The sequence below is a fragment of the Lolium perenne genome, chromosome 3, assembly GCF_019359855.2.
Source record: "Lolium perenne isolate Kyuss_39 chromosome 3, Kyuss_2.0, whole genome shotgun sequence".
Lineage (NCBI taxonomy): Eukaryota > Viridiplantae > Streptophyta > Magnoliopsida > Poales > Poaceae > Lolium > Lolium perenne.
In genome coordinates this window covers 74,423,500-74,441,712 of record NC_067246.2, presented here as the reverse complement: position 1 = coordinate 74,441,712, position 18,213 = coordinate 74,423,500, and the positions used below count along the sequence as shown (strand labels likewise).

The 18,213-nt window shown below is 45.4% G+C and overlaps 1 protein-coding gene and 1 pseudogene across 2 annotated transcripts; one reads left to right on the top strand and one right to left on the bottom strand.

Annotated features, from left to right (window-relative positions):
• Nucleotides 1-2,497: 2,497 nt before the first annotated feature.
• Nucleotides 2,498-9,981, bottom strand: LOC127341492 (protein PHOSPHATE STARVATION RESPONSE 2). Of its 2 annotated transcripts, none has more exons than XM_051367349.2 (9): nt 9,723-9,981; nt 8,841-9,491; nt 8,218-8,419; nt 8,061-8,137; nt 7,939-7,978; nt 7,797-7,854; nt 7,043-7,112; nt 3,065-3,269; nt 2,498-2,976 (listed from the first exon to the last, which is right to left on the bottom strand). In XM_051367349.2, the coding sequence occupies exons 2-9, from the start codon at nt 9,429-9,431 to the stop codon at nt 2,963-2,965; spliced, it is 1,257 nt and encodes a 418-aa protein (XP_051223309.1). In that variant the 5' UTR covers nt 9,432-9,491; nt 9,723-9,981; the 3' UTR covers nt 2,498-2,962. The 2 variants fall into 2 exon arrangements, with proteins under 2 accessions (XP_051223309.1, XP_051223308.1); XM_051367348.2 differs by having other exon boundaries at nt 2,498-2,982; nt 9,723-9,980.
• Nucleotides 9,982-12,214: 2,233 nt separating this feature from the next.
• Nucleotides 12,215-15,657, top strand: LOC127339337 (FBD-associated F-box protein At1g66310-like; annotated as a pseudogene).
• The last annotated feature ends 2,556 nt before the right edge of the window (nt 15,658-18,213 follow it).

Below are 18,213 nucleotides of genomic sequence, written 5' to 3'. Positions count from 1 at the left end.
CTGGCACCTTGCACCCCAGTGGGTGGGTGTTGTACACTCTCCCTGGGGATCCATCTATCTTCCATCGTTTTGATACTAGACCCATCCCCAATCCTCCATATCAGCCCGGCTCGCAGCAAGCTTCTCCCATGAATAATGCTTTTCCATGTGAACGAAGCGCGTTTCGGGCACAATGCCGACAGAAAATCAGAATCCTTGTAGTATCTAGCTCTTAGCACCCGCGCACAGAGGGACTCCGGCTCTGACAACAGCCTCCACCCTTGCTTAGCCAGGAACGCCTGATTGAAAGCCTCAAAATCGCGAAAGCTCAGCCCTCCGCGATCCTTGCTACGGCACATCCGATCCCAGCTGATCCAATGTACTTTGCATTTTCCTTCCGCTTCCCCCCACCAGAAATTTGATGATACCATACTCAGCTTCTTGCATTGTCCTTTATTAAACTGAAAACAACTCATTGGGTAAGCTGGGACAGCCTGTAGTACAGATTTAACCAAGATACCTCTCGCTGCCTTTGACATGCCTTGACCCTTGAAACCCTTGACTTTCCCCCAAGATCGCTCCGTAATATTTATTTTTTTTGAACAAAGCTTCGTAATATATTTAAAGCAGCCCTCCTTAGACCTCCTGACCACCGTTGGCAACCCCAGATACCGTTCGGAGAGGGCCTCACATGAAATACCGATTCTAGACTTTAAGACATTCTTCATTGCTGCCTGACAGTCGGGTCCAAAGAAAATAGAGGACTTTTGCAGGTTAACTCTCTGTCCAGAACTCACTTCGTAATCATGCAGAATGTTCTTCAGGGCAGGCATGCTCCCTTCCGAAGCTTCCAAAAACACTATGTTGTCATCTGCGAACAGAAGATGGGTAATATGCGGCCCCTCCGAACCAAACTGAATGCCTCTTAACAGGTTACTGTCTTGAGCTTCCTTCAACAGGGCCGAGAACCCTTCGACACAAAAAAGGAAGAGGTAAGGGGAAATAGGGTCGCCCTGCTGGAGGCCACGCGAGGGTGTAAACAAGTCAGAGACACCACCATTCAGTTTCACCGAGAACCTGGCCGAAGACACACACCTCATCACCATCCGAACCCAAGTCTCTGAAAAGGCCAGCTTCAACATCACTTTCTCTAGAAAAATCCACTCAACCCTGTCATACGCTTTCATCATATCCAACTTCACCGCACAGAAAGGATTCTTCCTTTTCCTTGATCTAATCGCGTGAGTACACTCGTATGCAATCAATACATTATCAGTTATCAGTCTGCCTGGAACAAATGCACTCTGCTCCTCCGAGATGAGAATAGGGAGGATTTTCTTCAGCCGATTCGCAGCCACCTTCAAACAAATTTTATATAAGACATTACATAGACTGATCGGTCTAAATTGGGTGAGAGAATCTGGTGAGTTCACTTTCGGTATCAAGACCAGAACAGTGTCATTGAAATCAGAGGGGCAGTCCCCTCCGGCTAGGAATTCTCTCACAGCCGCGCACACCTCATTTTTCAGAACCGCCCAATGGCGTTGATAAAAAAGCGCCGGTAGACCATCTGGTCCAGGGGCTTTGGTTGCCCCCATCTGAAAGAGGGCTGCCTCTATTTCATCGTCTGAGATCTCCGCTTCCAAATCATCATTCATCTCCTTCGACACGAACGTCTTCAAGTTATCCAGGATACGGTCCAGCTGCGCCACACCCTCTGATCGGAACAGATTGCTATAGAAGACCCGTGCCCACTCCCTCATATCGTCGTCCGTAGAACAGCGGCTGCCATCATCACGCAGCAAAGATCGGATAGTGTTCTTTCGCTTCCTATGTGTCGCCCTATTGTGAAAATACTTCGTGTTACGATCACCTGCTTTCAGCCATTCTTGGCGGGAGCGTTGGCGATACATCACCTCCTCCCTCTCAAAGATCTCGTGCAACTCCTTCTCAATCTCCTTAACCTCCAGTGAGGAATTAGAGACTAATGACTCTGTTTTCGCTGCATCAAGCGCTTCTCTGAGTTTCTTAATCTGCAGCCGAACCGAACCAAAAACATTCAAGATCGTAACGAGGAATACTGAGCCTCTATCCAGGATACAAGTTTCCTAAAAAACATTCAAGATGCAACAACAAATGTAGAAGTTTGATTCTTCGCTTTAGACAAGCTTAGATAACAAAGTTTTATCTCTTAGTAAATCGAATATTTGCCGGAATCCATTTTCGACTCAACGCACATGTGGCCTATGACACGTCAAGTGTCAAGTCTGACAAAAATGTGAACATGGCTCAGTAGACGACTTGGCACCTTCATAGTAGGCCAAAGGAGCACCGTGCCATAAGTTGAAGCTGGACACCTCGCACACATTCACTTCGTCTGGTCTACACTTGTCTCTTAGGTGTTCACCACTAGGTTACCACGACCTTCATGACCAAGATATGTATCAGTTTAGCTTCCCTTTTTTGCGGAAAAAATATCACCGTTTAGCATAGATCATAGATGTTATGTGCCCGCAGGTGTAGAAACTGGGAGAGTTTTTATTCCACTGTAAAAAGAAGTAAGAAACAAAGGTAAATAATATATTCCTAGCCGTATTTGGTACCATAAAGCATGTTCCAAACACACGAGGTGGCAGAGAATATAACAGACACTTGAATTAGTTCATGGTTCATGACCAAATGCCTAAGAAGCTATTGACTTCCTAACGACGAAGAAAGCAATAAGTCAACCCCCTCACAGCAGTAAATCAGTGCGAATTTGCTCGCGCAGCCTTCTGGAGACCTAGATCATCCACATAGCACGGAATCATCGCTGCCGTGTCTGTGGGTACTGTACAGCTAAACCTAGTTCATAGAAATGCTAAACTTTTTCCTCCACAAGAACAAAGACGACTTGATTTTAGTCCGACAGCAGCCAGTCGAATTGTCAAGCCAACTTCATGGCCAATGGGGTTCACACCTTGGGGAGAGCCTGGTTAGATCTTCATTCGTTATCACCTGGTTCTGGAACGAAAAGTCAAAAATCAAATAATCTACAATGACTCATCATAATAAACATACAAAAGCCTTTCGTCGATGATTGCACCTGCTTGCGCCGCTGTTCCATTTTGACTGTTGTTTGGAACATCCTTCACCGTAGAAGATTCTTTGGGGTCAGAAGATAACTTTGATCCTTCTGCTGAGGTCGAAGCATCCAGCACCTTGTCTGCACCTGGTTTGCATTGCTGCTCGATCATAATCTGAAGGCACTTCCCTTGCTCCTCAATTCTCAGCTGCAAATTTCTTTGGACCTGCAGTTGGCGTAAGGATGGAACCAGAGTAAGGTCAAGGCGCACTTTTCCGTGGCTAAATTTAACTCACAAGTTGTAATCAGCAGGCTTACCACCTTACACATTAACTCTCAACTTAGTTGGGCACTTATAAAAATTATTTATGAAAAACTAAATATCAAATAGAAATCTGGAAGTTTCGCAAATTACAGTTCCATACAAATTGTGTGATTTCATATGAAGAATCAGTCTGTTCTCACAGGAGTTCGATCTCATGTTCAGAGCTGAATGCTACTCTATGCAATCATGGGAGTGGGCTGGTCAGAATCTCAATAACATTGGCACAGCTAAAGAAGACAGGTTCCAAACGAGTTACATAAATACAGCATAACCTTTATACCAAGACACACCAGAATAACAGGTCCGAGCATACAAACAAGAACAGTATGCTCTGATCTGTACATGTGGGTGGCAAGGTTCTAGAGCTTCTACAAGTCCCCCCGTCTGAAAATGCGCTCCCACCGGCGCACCTAAGTTACTGCCGGCAGCTAACCCACCACAAAACTTTGTCCGGCAGTCCCAACTCACTCCAGGCTCTCGAGGAGGCTATTGGGGGCGCCAACATGCATGCCACGTTGGATTCTCTCCCATTTGGCCCACATGTCAGTCAAATATCCAACAGCCCCACTACTTCACTCTCCTCCCCCCTCTCCTTTTCTCTCTCTCACATGCCTCTCTATTGGAGACACCAGTGTGGGCACTACACCAATATTTGCCACCCATGTGCTGCCAGCGCTCCCAAAACTAGTCTGCCTGCGATGTTGCCAGACAGATTTTTGGGAGGACCGGTGGAGATGCTCTAAAAAACTTGGAACATAAATTCAGCTCACCATTTTGTTATTTTAATGTGTACATGCACCAAAACTGACAACCTATCTATGGCTTTTATTCAGTTCCTGCATTCACAAGTGTGCAGACGAAGAGACTATCGAAAAGCTAACATTTGTAGTAAGGTTTAGCAAAAGGGAGTTGAAGCAAAATGTGATGAGGGAAGCTCACTGATAAAATTTGAAAACAAGAGAGCCCTATGAAAATTTAGAAAAAGATGGAAATCCATGAAAACATTGATAAATAGGCATAGAAAGCATGTATAACATCAATAAGGAACTGTGATATAAACTAGCCAACACCATCGAGCCATTAACTATTCTTGCTGATATAAATGACTTACCGAAAGTCATTTTGGTAACACTAACACATTTTTCTCCGAGCAGTTAAACAGCTCTCATTCCACTTAGTGCTTACACCATTTCCCGTGGATATGGACTTCCAATTTAGCTATTTTATTAGAATTAAAAATTGACGAACTGCTAGAGTTTCAATTTAGCTACTACCTCCGTTTCAAAGAATAAGGCGCACATGTATTCCAAGATGAACTTTGACCATAAAAATTGAGCAACAAAATCTTGGTTACATTATATGCAATTAGTATCGTTGGATTCGTATTGAAAATCAGTTTCTAATGATGCTAATTTTATATAAACAACCTTTATATATTTAACGTAAATCTTGGTCAAACAAAAAGCACGAAAAATGAGGCCACCTTATTCTTTAAAATGGAGGGAGTACTTTATTAGAACTGAAGACTGACAAACTGCTAGCACTTAATGCTTGCGCCATCTCCTGTGGTTAGCCCCTCGGAGTTCACCATCTTTTCGTGGGACCCAGCCAATATATAAAAGTAACGAAATATCTCTCACATGAATAGCCACTGTTCTGTCTAGTCCTTGCAGCACCTCCTCTCACAAAAAACCCCATCCCTACACCTTACCACCACTGCCGCTTCATTTGCCAACGGTGAAAGCGGTAGGTTCCTTCAAGCGGCGCATTGGTAAGAAAGTGGTAGAGGTAACAATATCAAAGGGGATGAAAACTTCAACAACTCCCATCAATGACTGGCAGAGCATCTGGAGGCTATTGGTGCAGATGTGCATGGCAGCCACAGGAGGAGGGTGGGGGAGAAAAGATCACAGCAGCATAGGTTCAGGAACAAAGTTGCCACACCAGCAGTGAGCGGCTCCAACGTTGCGCCACATTGATGCTAACAGTGCAGTTGGTAGAGGGGCTGGACAGGCGTACATGACTCCAAGCAGCAAGGCTGAGCTGAAAGGAGAGCCCTTTATACTGCCTTATCGCAAGGTTCAAAAAAGCGTTAAGCGTAATCGGTGCGGTGGCCTTCCGCTCAGCGCTTACGCGATTTATGCGTGCTTAAGCAGACTTAGTCAACGGAGTGACCAGAAACCAGGAGAAATCAGGAGTTGTAGGCCAAAGAACTAGCAGTACCTAGAAAAAATCCCAGCAGATTGATCCCAAATCAGGAGTTGTATCGCGGCGGAACTAGCCAAGCGCTCTGTTTCAGTCCCGCCGGCGCCGCCAGAAGCTTTAGCAGAGGAGGGGATGGGAGATGTGTTGGACTGGTCCCATATCAAGCTCTACCTCATAGCTTAAGCCTGCTACCAGGCCCAATTTCCCTCCCGTGCGCCCCATTTTACCGCGTGCAGTTCTCCGGCACTTGCACGCAAGCTCCCGCAGGAATTATTTCGGTCCACTTCGGCGGCAATTTTCTCCGTTGCAGCGCGCATAGTCGTGCTTAATTAATTAAGCGTTCCGCATAACCGTGCCTAGCGCATAGCTAACCGCTTAGGCCCTAAGCGATGCGGAGGGCCTACGGTTCGCGCATAAGCGTTCTTAAGCGTCCTCTTTTTTCCGCTTACTTGAACCTTGCCTTATCGTGCTGGACTCGATTCCTAGACATGATCTAACAAAAAACAACATCAAAGCCTTTTTCCCAAGCAAGTTGGCGTAGGCTAGATCTGAAACCCAGCAGAAAAAAAAGGAAGCAAAAAACAAGAACGAGATGGAAAAAGAGAGCCCTTTATAATGCCTTATTGTGCTGGACTTGATTCCTAGACATGATCTAGAGCTAGAAATTCTTGTTGGCGTTTTCCCTCCACTAGATACGAGATGCTCAAACTCCAAGGTTTCATCACCCGATGAGTTAACGAACTTAATAAAATACTTACTGCAATTTGCCCAGGAAAAACTCATCTACTCCCTACGGTTCAAAATAATTGCCTAAAAATGGATGTATCTAGGCATGTTTTAGTGTGTAGATACATCCATTTTTGGGCAATTATTTTGAACCGAAGAGAGTACTTATAATTAAGTCAGACATTATTTGTTGCCATTATGTATATGTACTCCAAAGAATCTGATAAGTTGCAGTTTATGAGATTAAACTGTAGCTAATATGGTAGTTATCCTTTTCTGAAAGCATTACTTTTGTTCTTATCAAAGAATATTGAATTGAGCAGCATGCAATAGAGTAGTTTCGCACTTGACACACAGATAACAAATCTCAAATTGGACACATCCAAATTTAGACAAGATCATGTTGCAGAGCGAAATATAATGATGGGGAAACACAATAACTGTGTTACTAGCACCTCTAAGTTATACCAACACATGTACATAAAGTTGTTTTAAAAAACATTTGTACTGTACAAAATGCCTAAATATTAACTCATTGCAACTCCATGCACATAAAGATCAAAGGACAAAAAATCAGACAGAGTTAGTACTATACTATATGGTTGCTTCCTTATTTTATGCCAAAGTGGAGCTAACTACAAGAATTTCAAATGTTGAAGTCCTAGAAATGCATATGCAATAAGATTGTAAAGCCTCCCCCAGCAGAAAATACACAAATTATAAAGGAGCAATTTGGTACTTGCCTCAAGCTGTTCATGGAGCCTCTTTTGAAGTTCTAACTGGAGACGTAATGCTTCAGTGAGATCAAAACTCCTGCAGGGATACACGAACTAATGCTCAGGCTCCAACAGAAACAACTACTCCCTCCGATCCATAATAAGTGTCGGGGCTTTTAGTTCAATTTTTTATCCATAATAAGTGTCGGGGCTTTTAGTTCAAATTTGGACAAAATTGAACGAAAGCCCCGACACTTACTATGGATCGGAGGGAGTACATAATTTGCAGGTGGCTATCAGATTAGCTAAAACTGTAAGCCGTTCCATATTTGCAATGAGAATTAAGCTAGGTATAGAGTTAATGAGGCAATTGGAACACATGAGGTTCGAAGGCCAAATCCATGTCACAGGAAGAAACGATGGATATGATACACTCATCCAAGAAAAAAACAAGAGAGCATGAACACCCGTTAATGAATCACCTATAAGATGCTTTCCGCACAGAATATAATGCTGTAAACTGGTGATGAACAGTGATGACCTAACAGGACTACTGCTCAACAAAATGTCATCCATGTTAGTACAAATTGTTTGCTCCTTTTCCTTGCAACCAACACCTTTTTCATTAGAGTTAGTTGCGATGATAATATGATGGTATACCGTTCTCAATTCAGACATTTATGTATTGGAAAATGCAGGAAACAATTCAGTTTGCTCATGGCATGTGACACCAGTATCGTCAAAATAGGTTAATTGGGTTTCACATAGGTTGCAAACTTACCCTTTGAGGTCTATAGATGGCAACTCCTCTTTTGAGGCATCTAACCTTTCTGATGAACCTGAAAATCTCAAATCGATGAACATGGTACAATGATTAAGAAACCGCTTTCAAGAAATCTACAGGGAAATGGAAAACGACATGCCTTCAGATAATTCTGGTCTATATCGGGCAGTTCTGTATTTCTGCAAAACAAGTCAACTCAAAATCAAATAGATAACTCTGGCTTGTCTCAATAATACTCAGCAATAGAGCTGACCAACAGACCTGAAGATGACTTTTTACATGATAAATGGTCAAATTATCTGCCTTCATTAGCTTCAGTACTCCCTTCGGAGTAGCTTCTGCAAGAATTATCAAACAAATGTCAAATGCGTACATTTGATAAATGGAGCAAAAAAGATCAACATCAAACAATACATACTTTCACTGCCGCCAAGTATATTGACAGCATCCACAAAGCGCTCATGAAGTTCAGGAGTCCACCTCATGCGTGTCTTGGAGGTATTGGAGCTGGCAGAGGGTGAGGGTGCAGCAACTACAGATGGTTCAACAGATTGAGATGGAACTATTTGTAGGCTGGCAGATTTGTGAACTGAAGTTGATGGTTGCACAGGCGGCCCAGCCTGTTTCCAAGCATAAGTAAGTCAACACTTAGTCTCATGATTATAATATCAAGTGTAAAAGTGAAGAAAAATGATGAAACTGTATACAGAAAACAAATGAGCTAAGCATGTCCCAAATTTTAACCACCCAAGATATAAGCTTAATTTTAAGCTCAGCTAAAATCTGCCAGTAGGAGCTAAGCATGTTCCAAATTTCAACCTGAAACAAAATTTGTGATATTGTACATTATACGAAGAATGGGCTCCAACGGCAAACCTAGCAAAATTAATTCTTCAGTTCACACACAACTAGCATGTTTTAAACCAATCCTAAGCTTGACATCTTATTGATTTTAGTGCAGCTGCATAGTTTGTAAGTTAAAGAGGAGCAGCTGCTACACCTCAAGTTAACCCGCCAAAATGGCAGAATGAACCAGCATACCTGCGGTTGAGCTTTAGCAGCACCTGTGGTGTCAGCAATGTCCTTCCAATCATCGTTCATTAATTCTGTCCACCATTCAGTTTGCTTGGCAAGCTCATCTGTAGATGCAATAGGACTGATGGCAGTCAAATTGTTTCCAGCAGGGACACCATCAGAGTATTCAAGCATGATGTGGTCAGGGCACCATGCTGGTCCAACATCCATTGGAAGATCAGTGTAGGCAGGTTCAAGGCCTTCGTGATGCGATCCATAAACCATTGCTGAAGAACTTCCATTACTTGGCGTTTGATGAGAAGTATAAGGATTGGCGCTGGTATATTGCTCAGGGTTCGAAACTGAAGAGAACCTTACAGCCTGGGGCGAACACAGAGGGCCAACAGACCCAGTACTGGGGTGAACCTGCCCACGCATACGGGCAACACTACTCTGATGAGGTGGGAGAGGGGTTCTTCTCAGTTCTCTCTCCATCAGAACATTCTGTGCATCCGGAAGCCTCGGGAAGTTCTCGTCCAGAGTGGCCGAAGGCAGGGGTGATGGCACAGTTACCGGGATTCCAGAAGTGTAGAACGGATTGGTGGTCATCCTCTCCATCTACAATCAGGCCCAAAGCCTTGGATTCGGAAATTCTCTCCTGTTCTAGGGCTGACGCACCTGCAGTAAGAGAACAAAATTGACCATCGATACGAAAAGAAGCAAATTTGAGCACGAAACAGATGGATAATCATTTCAAGGCCTCATGTGAACCGAAGTCTCAATCGAATCCTCCTAGCGAAGAAAAATTGCAGCTTTATATTAATCCGTCCCATCTTCACAAAAAAAAAATATTAATCCGTCCCAGGGGCGGATCTAGATGGTCCGCCAAAATTGGCGGAGGGCTCGTACCTCAGAAACCAAAGGCCGAAATTGCAGATGGGGTTGAAGACGGCATGGACGCGCTGAGGTTGAACCTGGAACGGCGACGGCGGCGACGCGCGGCGGAGGAGTGGTAGGGCACGGCCGCCGCAGCTGTAGATGCCCGGATTTGGGTAGGTGATGCCTCGGGAAAGGAAGACGAAAGGTACAGGACGGCGGAGGAGGAAACCGTGGAACTGGATTTGGGGATTTTTTTTTTCCCAGATGGGATTTTGGGGATTTTGACTCTGGATGGAGACGGAGGGCAGATTTTTTGATCAAAATGGAAGTACGTTGTAAAAGGGAAATTTTATAATTTGCCAATTTTTTTATGCTCTATTATTTGCCACATGTCAGTGACAATGATAGAGGTGTAAAGAAAAGTGTGACAAATTATAAAATGCTCTGCTGTAAAAGGAAATTAATTAAGTTGTAAAAGGAAAACAGACCACTAGGATACTGCAAAATGAGCCCGCATACCTCGGGGGTTTCTCTAACAAGCGAAAAAATTGAAGTTCTTAAAAAATCCGATCTTATCTACATGCGTACACTCGAAGTTATAAAACCATGTTATAAATATGTGGGTCAAATGCTTGTCTGCGAGTAGCATATGTAGTGAGTTTTGATGTAAACAGATGTATTTTGATAAAAAATAATTTGAAATACTCCCTCCAGCCACGAATTAGGTGTTGGAGGGCTAGTGTAGAACTTTTTTTTTTTACATTTTGACTCTTTGTATTTCGAAAACGTCACCATCAAATCTCCAATGGAATCTCGCAGCCTCGCTGGAGGACTCCCGTGCTCGCGGCCGCAGCCCCATGCCGACGGATTCCTGCACCCCTCGCAACCTCCCGCATGCGGATTCCCGCGGCCCTAGCAACCTCCTGCCTGCAGATTCCCGCGCCCCTCGCAGCCTCCAGTCGGCGGGCCTCCCGGTAGAGCTCGCAACCTCGCGCCGCAGGGTCAACGGCCTCCCACGTTCTGCCACCACTATTGGAGTTGCCTCTTGCCGCGCGCTGCTGGAACCCGCTGCCCGCCGCTGCTGGAGCTCCGCCATCGTCGCCACTGGAGCTCTAGGAGGACGGCCCGAAGCTATTGGAGTGGAGGCGGGCGGAGGTGTCGTGGGACTGGTTCAAGTCGGCGATCTTGCCTTCGTGGCTGCCGAAGACCAACATGTTGCTCGAGCGCACAATATGGTGGATCAGGGACGAGCGCACCTTCTCGTGCAGATGTTGGAGTACTTGGTTTCTTCGGTTTCTTTGAAAGTTCTAAATGTATGGGTTCAACTTCAGTTTCATTTGAATGTACGTGAATATTGTTGCCATTATTTCAAGCACATCTTATACTCCAGAGAAGCATACCTCTCCCATAAACAATTAAACAATCAACGTGTTGTATTGAGTACTCTCCTACATATATCAATGTTCGGAAGCTAGAGTGAAGAAATCTAGTATTCTCGTGAAGATATAGAATTGAAAGGCACCTTCCTTTCCTCACGAAGACAAAGACTTAACCAAGAAGATTGTCTTTTTTGTGTATTTTTTTTTTATATTTTTCGCTAATGTATGTATACAAATGAAGTATCAGATGTGCAATATAATTGAAATTTGGTAATGTATTTTTTTAGTGTTCAGTTGAGCATACACCTGCTTGTATCATGGTTCTGCAGCTACAACGTGCCCGCTCTGTCTAAAATCGTTTGCGATATTTTTGTAAAGCTGACGATTCCTGTAACTATATTGTCTCCGATTGTCACATACGGGAAAGCACAACATACCGTTTGTGCATGCCTCTAAATCGCACACGGTTTCTTTGAAGAACGTGTGCGACATGGTGACCCGTCGCACATGGTTTTAGGAACCGTATGATTTATTTTGGCATATCGTCCACCCTCGCGTAGCGACGGTTAGGTTTATCGTGTGCGATATCCCATTTTAGTCGTGTGCGACGGCCCGATCTATGCAAGTACGTGTTCAAACGTTTTGTTCCGAATTCAAACACTTCAACTTATGCTTAGACGAATTAGATCCAAAAAAGAATCCTCTAGGCTATTTCGACCGCGGCATTGGGCCTACTAAGCGATTACAAGTAAACGAGCCGTGAGCGTTCCGCGAAACAAAAAGAGGGGCGCAGAGTGAATCGCCCAATGGAGCTGGGTTTCCTAGAGCTTATTGTAGCCAGGCTAGAATAAGCCTGACGTGAGGCAAACTGAATTGCTAGGCTGCTGGAGTACCTTTCAATTCTAGCAAACGCGGATGAAGCTAGCAAGTGCAGCTAGCCGCGGCCGCAGCTGATTCTGCCATTAGCAATTGCGGCTCATGCGAACCTGCTCGTCTGCATCCTGGGCTATATAAACCGGTATGATCGGTGGAGTCCTGCTTAGTTTCGTCCCGTCCTAGGTATCCCAGCCAGGCGGCGGCGTGGCGCCCGGTGCGATTCTCTCTCGCCATACGTCGCCTCTTCTTGTAGGCTGCTCATATAACATGCTGCCAATAGATCTCATCATGGCCATGAAGCAAGTTCAGCGCCGCTCGCAAATCGAGCCCCGTAGTGAGCCGGCGAATCCAATAGCAGCTACGTCATTTGCTTCATCGGCGGCCAAGAGAAAGGCCTCTCCCTGTCAACAAGCAGATGATTACTCCCAAGGCACCAAGGTAGCACGATATTCGGGGTCAGATCTTCCCGAGGACATCTGGTGTAAAATACACGCCCTGCTACCGCTGCGAGATGCCGCGCGAGCTGCTCGTGTGTCTCGGGAATTCTTACGTTGCTGGAGATGCCGCCCCAACCTCACCTTCACCAAGAAAACACTGGGCCTGACGTGTGGAGGCGATAAAAAAGATCGGATTTTCACCAAGATAGTCGATCGGATTATGAGAAAATGTTCAGGCATTGGCCTGAAGACATTCACGCTCCACGACCATGGTTCTAGTACCAGTCGTCTCAACCGTTGGCTTGAGACGGCCGTTGCTCCAGGGCTCGAAGAACTTGTGCTTTCACTATCTCCGGTGCCCCAGTATCCGGCGCCCCAGGCAAAGTACAACTTCCCGTGCTCACTTTTGTCCAACGAAAGTGGGAACTCGATTAGGAATCTACACCTCGTCGGCTGTGCCTTCCATCCCATGGCTGGACTGGACTTGGTTGCTTGAGAAATTTGCATCTGCGTGATGTAAATATTACAGGAGATGAGTTGGGGTGCCTTCTTTCCAATTCTTTTGTCTTGGAGAAGCTGAATCTCGTACAATGCAATAAAATCATTTGCGTGAAGATACCATGCCTGCTAAACCAGCTCAACTGCTCAAGCACCTACAAGTGTTTGCATGCACATCACTGGAAGTGATAGAGAACAAAGCCCAGGTCAAAAAAATTAAAAATTCCAGGTCAAAAAAAGATAGAGAACAAAGGTCCAAATCTTTGCACAATTCATATTGATGGTGCTCTAATAGGAATTCCTTTGGGAGATTCATTGCAAGTGAAGAACCTCAATATATTGTGTTCCTTTGAGTCCAACCTTGTTCATTATGCTTGTGCCCAGCTTCCATGGATTATGCCAAATCTTGAAACTCTTGATATATATCCGGGTGGTGAGGATTTTCATACACCAATTCTGCCTACAAAATTTCTGCACCTCAAGCGATTGGAGATTTGTCTTTTTTTTTTGAATCGAACTACGGCGGGCTTACGCCAGCCTGAACACCTTTCATAAACCTCAAAATTTACAGTGGTCCATTACAAGTTTTTAGAGGACAAGAGAAGAGCTAGGATTTAGAGAAGCTCAGGGGGGATCATACGTGATACACCACGAATTTAGAATGCATCTAGAGTTTTCTTTTGGGCAGCGGTAGGCCCACAACCGAACATCTTGAACGCAGTTCTTCACAACGAGGGGAAGGCTTTCATCAACATTGTTGAAGACGAGGGCATTCCTTCGTTTCCAAATGTTCCAGAGAATAGCAAGAGTTGATGTGGCTTCTTCGAAGCTTCGGAAGAGGAGCTGCAACACGTCGCCGCCGAGGCATTGCTGAGATGAGTAGCGTCGGGGTGGAAGAAGCTCCAAACATCTTGCGCCCTAGGGCACCGAATCGCAAGTGATCGGTGTCTTCGTCGCCAGGCAGGAGGGGCAAGCGACAGAGGAGGCCACAGTGTGACGGAAGCGGCGCTCGTTGGTGGGAAGGCGTCGTCGTCGAGCGAGCCAGCAGAAGACCTTGCATTTCAGCGGCGCAGCAGTTCTCCAGACCATGTTTGCCTGATCATCCACCTGCAGATGCCTGAAAGAATTGGTGTAGAAATCTTTGTTTGTTAGTCCTTTGTTAGTGAGGCGTCCCACACGAGCGTCCAGGGTATCCGGGCGAAGCACTACAGAGCCAAGCTCGCTAGTGAGGGCAAGGAGGTCACCCGTTGTGCCATGAGAGATGCGAGGGCCAAGGTTGGAGTTTAGGCCGGTGTGGAGAACATGGAAGACAGAAGCATTAGGGCGAATAGAATGAGAGAAGAGGGCGGGGTAGCGTTCATGAAAGGGGACAGGACCAAGCCATAGATCAAGCCAGAAAGAGGTGGAATTCCCATCTCCGACGGACACTTTGGAGATGAGGCGAAAGGTAGATAACCCGGCAAGAATATCCTTCCAAATGGAGGTGTCCAGGGAGTGGCGGTCACCCATGTCGTGATTATCAGTCCACCCATAGGAGCGACGGAACCAAGCAACCCAGGGAGCATCGGAGGCAGAGTGCAGCTTAGAGAGAAATTTACCAAGGAGAGCGGAGTTTTGGGCCGGTAAGGAGATGACCCCCAACCCCCCTTGCTTTTTGGGAGCACAGACGTCGGTCCAGGCAACTTTGCATTGACCACCGTTGCACGTTTCTTCACCCGTCCAGAGAAAGGCACGTCTACGCTTATCAATGGCCTCGATAACCCCAGCGGGGAGGAGCCCCGCATTCATGGCGTGGGCAAGCATGGAGGTTAGGACAGAATTGACCAACAAAAGACACCCCCAATGGGAAGGGATCTGCCCCTCCAGCCGGAAAGGCGCATGTCACTTTTCAAGATAATGGGGGCAAAATTTGCCAACCGAAGCTTGTGAGTAGATAGCGGAAGGCCGAGATAGGTTTGGGGGAAGGAGGAGACAGCGCACCCGAAATTTTCGGCAGCTTGAGCGGCTTCAGCGGAGCTCATCTTGATTGGGACGAAAGTGCTCTTGTGGAAGTTGATGGCCAGACCAGTGGCCGCAGTGAAATCGTCCAAAATCCTTTTTAGATTGGTCACATGCTGCGTGATAGCCCTGATAATAATAAGGGTGTCATCAGCATATTGAAGGATTGGGCAGGGGAGATCATCCACCAGAGGGTGGAGGAGGAGCCCATCTCGGGAAGCTTGGAGGAGAAGCTGCTGGAGGACATCGGCAACAATGTTGAACAAGAAGGGGGAGAGGGGGTCCCCTTGTCTTGTATCTACACCAGGGGCATTTTCCCCAGTTTATGATTATTTATCTCTGGCTTATTTCCTGGACGCTTGTCCCGTCTTGGAAACCTTCACATTGGCTGTATTGCAGGATCGCATGAAGCATGATTCCATATCTGGAGATTGCTCGAATCTGAGACAGATGATAGAGCACCGTCATGTCAGTGTCAAGAATGTGAAGATCATTGGCTTTTGCTCTGCAAAGAGCATGGTTGAGTTGACTTGCCATATTCTTGATAATGCAACATCGCTCGAGCATCTTACGTTGTACACCATATATGACGGTGATGAAAGTATCGACATGTTTGCTGTCCATGAAGTTGGTGATTGCAACCGCATAGTAAGGCGCATGATCGTGGAAGCTGACAAAGCCCTTTTGGCTATCGAAAAATACATTCTAGGGAAAGTTCCCTCCAAAGTTAAGCTAAATATTAAGAAGCCCTGCAGCCGGTGCCATGTCGTTAAATGATGACAATTATCCAATGATTCACTATTTAATGTTAGATGGATTGTGCCTTTTTTCTCTCTAGTTATATCAATTGTCAGTTCTCATTTTTTTGCTTGTAAACCATTGTTCAGATTGTTTCTATAAAGTTGCTATATTCTTCTCTGACGTTGTTGCTGCTACAGTAAATTAATAATTTTATAATTGGTAACCACATTATAACAGAACCAAGGTACTCAGATGCATCCTCGTGTTTGATGACATTTCAAACTGTAGTACTGTAGATGCGTTTGTACTTTGTATGCTCATTGCTCAAGGTGACCAAAACAGATGCTACACAAAAACCTAATTATGACAAACCCGAATTCAGAGGCTTTTTTCAGTTCTTGATTTCTGTACCCTATGCTCTGATAATAAAAACAGCCAGCAAGAGGCCCCTCTCGATCTGAAGTGTTCACTGTCTACTATGCAGTGTCAAAGCAGAGCAACCAAATTGAAGTCTGCTGCAAGAATAGATGCTAGCACTGTCTTTTCCGGTAGATGTTTGGGCCTCCCTTAATTAGGCAAACTGTGGAAAGTACCTCTTCTCGGATCAGTTACGTGTAGTTTTTTCTTCTCCTGGAATTTCACTTTCGCTGATCTGTTACAGCACACTGTCGAGAAACTGAAGCCTAACTAGAACCTGAAGCTTTGCCCGCACGGCCGCACTGATATCGAAGCCACAAGCTTGATTAAACAGAACAACGTCAACCAATTAGCTTTGGAATGGCGCCCCCAGGTGTGATTGATCCATCGATCGAGACGGCGCCAACGTACGTCGTGACCAGTGCGGGCGGCGAGTCGCCGTCGGGCGTCGGTTGTTGAGCACCGGCGATGGGTTCCGTTTGTGACCGCGAGCGGGAAATCGACAAGGCAAACGGCCTAGAATACGAGGCCCGGCCCCTCGACGAGTATCTCTGGCGTAGAGTACAAGCGGCCCGTTGCCATCGGGGAGTCTCATCGGTCGTGTGGGCAGACCACACGGCGAGCGCCACGAACGCATCGGTACATCACCATATGATTTCCTCCGGGTTATTTGGATTTTTGCAGATCTCCTCGTGCATTGCATGCAGAAGCCACCGACAATGCTAGTTTTTCTGTCGAATAAAACTCCATCTGCTCACAGAAGTGAAAAAAACCCTTAAAACTGAAATTCCAATCACAGCTTTTTTTTACCTGCAAATCACAGCTCGAGAGACAATAAGTTACACGTTCTGGGTTGATACGAGTTCATAGTCTAATCTGAATTTGCTGCAAACTACAGTAAATTTAATTTTCTAGTCAAGCTACCAACCGTATTTAAATTTAGAATTTCGTAGCATGGTAGATACACGATATATCTATACAAGTAGATGCTCAAGGATTTTTTTTTGCATTTTTAAATGGGTGATTTTTGGATTAGCTTACTAGGAGAACCCAATCGACGAGTCTTCCACCACGAAATAAGTCCAAGTCAGCCCACAAGATTCGACTTGCTACCGATATGGCGGGGTGTGGGGCACTCGGTGCCAGCTTGGCATGGTCGATGCGGCCGATAATGATGGCAGGAGGGTGCAGCGGATGAGGCGCGGAGGAGGGAAATGAGAAACTTTCAGCAGGTCAACTGCCTCCGTGCGGATAGATGTTGCACCAAGCAGCCCGCTAATAGCTAGTTCGGGCGGGGAGTTTTTCCGACGTGTGTAAAGAAATTACGGTCGTGCATGTTCTGGATCTTATACGCGCCCATTTTTGAGAAAAACTAAAAATTGCCGGTTATTTTACAGTTTCGGTGCGTTTATGAGATCTACTATAGAGTTTTAGTACATCCGACTGCCCTTAGAGGCCGACAACCTCCTCGCAAAAAATCACATGAAGGTTCCTCCGGAGCATAGTGTTTTCCCTCCTGCTCTACCGAGCTTGCATTTCAGAAAATTTGGAACTATATGTCTGCATCCCGACCACCGACGCAATAAACATGATGCAAATGTTCGTGGGAGCTAATGTTCTGGGTTGAAGAAAACTTCATTTGCTTCAAGAAGTGAAAAAAAAAAATCTTCAAAAACTGCAATTCACAACTCGACATACAAAAATAATAAGTATGGGCTGATATTGCTAACAGGTTGAATTCCTAGTTTACTTCAAATTTGCAACCAATTACAGTGAATTTTTTAAAGTCTCGAGCTATCAAACAGATATAAATCTAGAATTCCATATCATGGTAGATACATATTATATCTAAGGAAGCATATGCTTATAGAATTTAACATCTTTAATATTGTTGATTTTTGGATTAGGGGTTCCAAAAAAACCAAAGATGGGGGCACCTAAGCTTTCTGACCACCGGTATGGTATGACAACCTCCTCCATACCCGCGCCATGAAGGGAGGGGGCTGCCGCTGGAGAAGCCAGGAGTGCCGCAGGGGAGTAGGAGGATCCCACCGAGAGCATCCCCACAGCCACGGCGAGTCCCACGCGGGGTGTTCCTCCTCCATACCCCTTCACCGGCTTATGCTCCCTCCGTATAATATCATAAGTGACTCAAGTTTTCTTTAGATATGAAAG

What these genes read in the sequence shown, in the direction of transcription:
- LOC127341492 (XM_051367348.2), bottom strand. Translation starts at nt 9,431, where the DNA reads ATGGAGAGGATGACCACCAATCCGTTCTACACTTCTGGAATCCCGGTA. An exon ending in ATGTAAAAAGTCATCTTCAG is followed by an intron (nt 7,979 to 8,060) that starts GTCTGTTGGTCA and finishes CTTGTTTTGCAG; the next exon opens with AAATACAGAACTGCCCGATA. An exon ending in TGGAACAGCGGCGCAAGCAG is followed by an intron (nt 2,983 to 3,064) that starts GTGCAATCATCG and finishes TTTTCGTTCCAG; the next exon opens with AACCAGGTGATAACGAATGA.